The sequence below is a fragment of the Camellia sinensis genome, chromosome 9 (genome assembly GCF_055761805.1).
Source record: "Camellia sinensis isolate YWXY chromosome 9, ASM5576180v1, whole genome shotgun sequence".
Lineage (NCBI taxonomy): Eukaryota > Viridiplantae > Streptophyta > Magnoliopsida > Ericales > Theaceae > Camellia > Camellia sinensis.
In genome coordinates this window covers 22,704,693-22,711,669 of record NC_138969.1, presented here as the reverse complement: position 1 = coordinate 22,711,669, position 6,977 = coordinate 22,704,693, and the positions used below count along the sequence as shown (strand labels likewise).

General features: G+C 38.5%; 1 protein-coding gene across 1 annotated transcript; it reads left to right on the top strand.

The window, feature by feature from the left end:
* Positions 1 to 624: 624 nt before the first annotated feature.
* LOC114312339 (uncharacterized) lies at positions 625 to 2,251 on the top strand. The gene is made up of 3 exons (XM_082888843.1): positions 625 to 711; positions 1,090 to 1,273; positions 1,608 to 2,251. The coding sequence occupies exons 1-3, from the start codon at positions 625 to 627 to the stop codon at positions 2,249 to 2,251; spliced, it is 915 nt and encodes a 304-aa protein (XP_082744969.1).
* Positions 2,252 to 6,977: the final 4,726 nt, after the last annotated feature.

Here is a 6,977-nt window from a genome sequence, read left to right as displayed (position 1 = left end):
GGATTTGGTGGAGAAATTGGATTGTACTGGAAACATGTCATATTACTACAGAATGCCTAATAAAGATCTTACTAGTGGGTTAGTCAATGTAAAGAATGACAATGAATTGATGGGTATGCTGAAATTCTTAAATAAAAGTAGGCACATTGATTTCTATTTGGAACAGTATCCTATAACACAACCTAGTTCAATACTAATTGATGACATTGATGAGTTGTTTGGAGGTGAAGATGAGTTTCATAGGTATATGGATGTAGTAGAAACTCAGTTCCAAAAGGATGGTGGTAGAGAAACTGAGTTAGAACAAGGTAAGGGTGTAGCAGAAGTTGATGATTTGTTTGATAGTGGATATGATGAAGGTTCTCAAACAGAATCCACAGATTTAGAGGAATATGAGGATAATGAAATTGATGAAAGTGAAGATGACATGCTATTTGAAACTCATGTGGATATGTGGTGGTTTAATGAGGGATAATGTCATTGATGAAACAGGTACTCACAAGTTGAAGAGAGGTGGGAGGATAAGTCAACTTCAAATGAGCTAAGAAGCATTGATTCAGCAACTGAATGTGAGGACAATGGAAAGAAGAAAGAAAAGTACCCTCAATTAATATGCATACAGATATGGTTAAGCCCTTTAAAGATGCTGTCAGACAACATGCTATAAAGACTGGAAAAGCAATCAAGTTTATCAAAAATGATAGCCTTAGGGTGAGAGCCAACTGTAAGCCTCCATGTAAGTGGGTCCTTTTTGCATCTAAAGTTCAAGGGGAAAATAGTTTTTAAATAAAAACCTACCACCCCACACACAACTGTGGCAGAGTTTTCCACAATAGACAAGTCAATTCCATTTGGTTGTCTAAACAATACATGGAAACACTTAAGACCTCCCCTACATAGCCCTTCTCTGTTTTCCAAAAAGCTGTGCAGATGGACCACAAAGTTGGGGTGTCAAAGAGTCAAGTTTATAGGGCCAAGAGGAAAGCACAAGACCTGATTCAGGGTAACCATGAGGAATAATATGCAAAGCTGTGGGATTATTGTGAAGAAATTAGAATATCAAATCTTGAGTCAACCATTATTGTGCAGGTTCATGAGATTCAGCTAGAGGATGAGGATGATAGAGGGAAATCAAGATTTGAAAGGATTTATGTATGTTTGGGGGCGTCTAAGAAAGGCTTCATTGCAGGATGCAGGCCATATATTGAAGTGGATGCTTGCCATTTGAGAGGTCCTTACAAAGGCCAGTTGCTTCAATCTGTGGCCATTGATGGTAACAATAACACTTTTCTAGTGGCTTTTACTGTAGTGGAAGGGGTAACAAAATCCTCATGGAAGTGGTTTCTGAAGATACTACAAGAAGATCTAAGGATAGGCAACGACAAATGGTTCACAGTCATGTCCGATAAACAAAAAGTAAAGGTTTTGGTATTCTTTCACTTAATTTAACTAGTCTTTTGTGGATAACCTATATTACTTGCTTTTGGGTTGGCTTTTAATTGTTGTTGTCTTGGTTTTGTTTTTGTTTTTGTTTTTGTTTTTGTTTTTGTTTTTGTTTTTGTTTTTGTTTTTTTTCCATTTATTTTTGTCACGGGAACTGATTCCAGCGGTTGCAGAGGTGCTTCCATATGCTGAGCACATATTATGTATTAGGCATTTCTACAACTCCAAAGACAACTTCAAGGGCATCCATTTAAAAGAAATTTTGTTTTGTGCAGCCAAAACCACATATGTGCAAAGGTTTCAATATCATATGGAAGATATAAAGAAGACAGATGAAGATGCTTTCACATGGTTGGCAGACAAACCACCTTGCTTCTGGAGCAGGTCTCATTTCACAACATACAACAACTATGATGAGTTGGACAATAACATGTGTGAAAGCTTCAACAGTTTGATTCTAGATGCAAGAGGTAAGACTATTTTGCCACTACTTGAGGATATTAGATGCATTTTGATGAAGATTATGCAAATAAGGAGAGAGGAAATTAGGGCATATGAGGGTCTTATATGTCCTAACATCCAAAAAAGATTAGAGAAGAGAAAATTGGATGCATGTAATTGCATTGCAATTTGGGCAGGGGAACAAAAGAACCAGATCAATTACTTTAATGGACAACAATTTGTGGTTGATTTAGAAGATAACACCAATTCATGTAGAAAATGGGAGTTAACTGGTGTCCCATGTTGTTATGCAATAGCAACCATTTATGATCAACATGAGAACCCTGAAAAATATGTGGCACACTAGTTCAGGAAAGAGACTTATATGGCCTCTTATGAGCCACTAATCTATTTCATCAATGGATCTGAAATTTGGCCTAAGTCAGTGTTAGATGCACCACTGCCACCTAAAGTCAAAAAAAAACCAGGGAGGCCAAAGAAATTGAGGAGGAGAGAGGCAGATAAACCCCAAAACCCCTACAAGTTGAAGAGAAAACACACTACAGCCACATATGCCACATGTGGTCATCTTGGACACTATAAAAGAAGTTGCAAAGGTCAACCAGTTGAAGGCAATGTTATAAAGGCAAACTTACCTATAAGTAAAGTTATTGTCAATTTATTTCACTCTTACATTGTAATTTCTACGAGGCATTGATTGATTAATTAGATTACATTTCACCATGTTTGAAGGTAAGGAATAATAATAGTTCAAGCCAAGTTGAAATACCTCCAATGGGTACTGAGCAAAACATGGCAAAGAGGAGTAAGGCAAAGGTTGCTGCTGCAGGAGGCAGTGGCTGTAACGCCCCAAATTTCTAGCCCAAATGATAAGACAACAATCATGGCTCTTTCAAGGAAAACCAATCTCCAAACTTACATTACATAATACAATAGTTCTTCATGCAACAATACATTAATCCAACAACAAGTAAATAAACAAATAAATACCCCCAAGGGTTTACAAGTTTCCAAGGCTTGAGCCTGGTTACACAAAACGGTCATTCAAACCCACACAAACACAGCCATTGGCTTACACACAGAGTCACAGCAAATGAGAGCATTGTACTCTCAACACACATACTTCCACGCCCCTAGTTTGGTGGAATCACCGCATCTTTTCCTGCACAAAAATCCCGTAAGGTTAGCATAAAGCCTAGCAGGAAATTCTTAACAAAGTACATACATTTTATACAAGTCTCAAGAGATGAAATACACATGCCATGCTATGCCATTTTTGAAGATAAATGACATTTTCATCATTTGAAAACCATTATGCTCAATGATATCATGCAATTTCAATTATTCAAAACTTAACAATTTATTTCAAGGGCGGTAAATATGACTCTGGTAATCCCTAGGTCGGTATCTGGAAGTAGACTATACAAGTACTACCAATTTGTCATTTTTACCAGCATTGATTGGAAGGCTCGACACCTATAATTTGTCATTTTTACCAGTATTAACTGGAAGACTCGACACCTATTCAATTTCAACTACACCACCTGTCAAGACTTACTACCGTATTTACCCCAAAACCAATTCATGGAAACTTGTTTCTCAACATTCTTTTCTCAATGCAAATTTTCAAATCAACTTTCAAAGTTTAATGTAATCAAATGTATTGATATGTCAATAATACAAAATGAATATAAATACTTTTATTCTAATTCATCATCCAAGGAATAACACAATTCTCTCTTCTCAAGTATCCTCAACAATTAGTCATTTCAAGACTATTTCAACGTTTTGAACAATAATTTCCAAAATGAACAACAATTCTCATATTTCCTGAAATTCATCATTTATATAAATATAAATAAGAAATTTTTACAAACATCCATTTATTTTGACACACAAAATAAATATAACAATATCATTCATGGATTTTCAGTCTCTTTTAAAAAAATCCCCAAATTCTAGGTTTTCGCACCAAAACTATACAACTCAAATCTTTTGAAAGAAAACTTTCCAAAATTATCTTTTCTTTAATCAACGAAGATCAAAACCCATAAGATCATTTTAAAAGAACAAGAGACAAACCCATTTTCAAAATCGCTCAACTTCTTGAATCAACAATCAATTTTCAAAGCTATCAAAGGATGATTTCGAAAATTATCTAGATCTTGCAAAAATATATATATAACTCTAAGAAAATCCCTACCTCAAGTTTTGAAGAAGAAACGAGATGAAACCTCCAAAATCAACGGTGTCGAAACTCGATCTTTACCGCACACAATAAAGCCCTCGGGAAGTTAACCAACTTTGATGAAGAACTTATAGTAGAACTCTAATGGATCTTGAGAAATCAAGGTTTTGATCCTATTTGGAATAGGGAAATGTAGAGAGAAGTGAGAGGAAAGGGTTTTTAGAGAGAGAGAGATATATACAAAAGTGATCTGAAATATCAAATTTATGAACTGATATAAAATGGTCCGCTTGAGCGTGGAAAGCCCCGCTCGAGTGTCAAATACACTTTCCCAGTACTTTTGCAGACAGGTCAAACTTCTAAAACCAAACATTCTCCGCTCGAGCGCATAAACAGCCGCTCGAGCAGACAAGCAACTTCTAATGCATTTTTGCATTTTTGCTTATGGCAGAACTCTAATAGATCTTGAGAAATCAAGGTTTGATCCTATTTGGCATAGGAAAATGTAGAGAGAAGGGAGAGAAAATGGTTTTTAGAGAGAGAGAGAGATATATATACAAAAGTGATTTGAAATATCAGATTCATGAACTGAAATAACATGGTCCGCTCGAGCGTCAAAAACATTTTCCCAGTACTTTTGCAGACAGGTCAAACTTCTGAAACCAAACATTCTCCGCTCGAGCGCATAAACGGCCACTCAAGCAGACAAGCAACTTCTAATGCATTTTGCATTTTTGCTTCGGGGGCGCTGCCCCTCAACCCTGCCAAGGCGCTGCCCTAGGACCCGCCAAGGGGAGCTGCCTCCTGGACCCTCGCGAGCTGACCGGACAGCTCTATCCTCACCAAGGCGCTGCCCCGTGAACCCTTGCGAGCTGACCGGGCAGCTCGATCCTCGACATAGTCAGCGAAGTGGCAAAACTAGGATCGCTACAGTAGTAATCAACCAAGCATAGGCACCAGGGCAAAGACAACAAATGTAATACCTATTGGCAGTCAACCAAGCATAGGCACCAGGGCAAAGACAGCAGCTGCAAGACCTAGTGCTAGTCAACCAAGCATGGCCACCAGGGCAAGGGCAACAGCTGCAAAAAGGTATTAGCAGTCAACCAAGCATGGCCAAAAAGGCAAAGGCAGCACCTGTAAGAGCCAGTGGTAGTCAACCAACCATGGCCAACAAGGCAAAGTCAAGGCCAAACATTGAACCGTGCATGCCTACCATGGCAAGGTTAACACCACCGTCTGGATTTAGTTGCATTTTCACAACTCAGTCATCAACATCTACACCCACAGACTCATTTATATTTACGGGGAGAAGATTGGTGTCCTTGTCTCCACAAAAACAAGCTGCAAGTGTCATGACCTGAACCCGCCCCTATGGGTTAAGGCCATAACCGTCCAGTAATCACAAGATTACCTACAACCTCAAATCAAACCAGACAAAACTCATTAGAGTAAAGAGGCCAAATCGGAAGCAAATTTAAAATTTTATCCATAGAGCCGTACTTATATGCACATCATAACATTCTATACATACATATGTTAATAACTCACAACAGAAAATATAGTAACATGAAGTTCTATACAGACAGGATCATTCAAATCTAAGTCAACCAAAACAAAGCTATATACAGACGTACACCAAAGTCCTTGCCAACATGACAAAATAACATAGAATGGCAGAAGGGCGAAGACGTGTCTCGTGCGTGAGACGCAAGGGCTGACTCTTCAAAACCTTAGTTGTTCCAAACAGACTTCACTGGGGCTGGGTTTGGACTTCTCTTGGCTCACCTACAAACACATGAATGAGCGTGAGCAAAAGCCCAGCGAAAAATATCAAATAAGGAATATACATTGGAACAATATACATCAAACGGCCTTGGGCCCAATTTATATTTCTACTAATACATACATGCATAGACATATGTAAGTTAAGTAACTGCGATTCCAAACACATCATACGGTCTCGGGTCCAATTCATTAGTGTCAAATTGTTATTCATGTTAAACTGGCCTCTGGCCCATTCATGCATGTCAAACTGGCCTCTGGCCCATTTATGCATGTCAAACTTTCATTTGTATCAAAACGGCCTTTGGCCCAACCATTTGACATCGGCCCAATCATTCAGGTCAATCGGCCTTCGGCCCAATCATTTATTCTTGTCAAAACGGTCTTTGGCCAAATCATTCATGTCAATCGGCCTTCGACTCAATCATTTATTCTTATCAAAACGGCCTTCGGCCCAATCATTCATGTCAATCGACCTTCGGCCCAATCATTTATTCTTATCAAAACGGCCTTCGGCCTCATCATTCATGTCAATCGGTTGTCCACAATTTAAACTAGCAAACTTGTAAAGAAATAAGCAATTGGACAATTGACAAACTTCAAAACATCGATATTACTCACAGTGATCGACTTGTGAATTTGCCCTGGAGTTTGAGGTCAAGAATTCCAAGACCTCTACTGAATATCCTGCACTAGGGGTTGCTCTAACGTCGAAGTTCTTGACCTCTTCGGTCTACTGAATATCCTGCACCTAGGGGTGTGCATAATACCGCCGAAACCGCCGAAACTGCCAAAACCGCACCGAACCGCACCGCCAAGGCAAATTCGTTATTATTTGTCAATCGAACCGTCGGTTTTTGGTAAGAAAAATGGCAAATTCTAGTGACACTTTTATCAATCCGCCGGTTTCTATTTTTCTTCCAAACCGCACCGACCCGCTCCGCTATTAAATCATGTTTTATAGGATTCTAAAAATTCTTTTTTACTTAAGTTTGCTTGTTGTTCTATACCTTAGAATATAGTATTACATTACTACTCGAGGGAAATTTTATGTATTGTATTTGATCATTGTAGCTTCCACAGATGCTTGTAATGAACT

Bases quoted from the DNA above. Each gene is read 5' to 3' on its own strand.
- LOC114312339 (XM_082888843.1), top strand. From the start codon at position 625: ATGGTTAAGCCCTTTAAAGATGCTGTCAGACAACATGCTATAAAGACT. The intron at 712-1,089 runs GTGAGAGCCAAC...ATTATTGTGCAG, and splicing joins TCAAAAATGATAGCCTTAGG to GTTCATGAGATTCAGCTAGA. The intron at 1,274-1,607 runs GTAACAATAACA...AACTGATTCCAG, and splicing joins TCAATCTGTGGCCATTGATG to CGGTTGCAGAGGTGCTTCCA.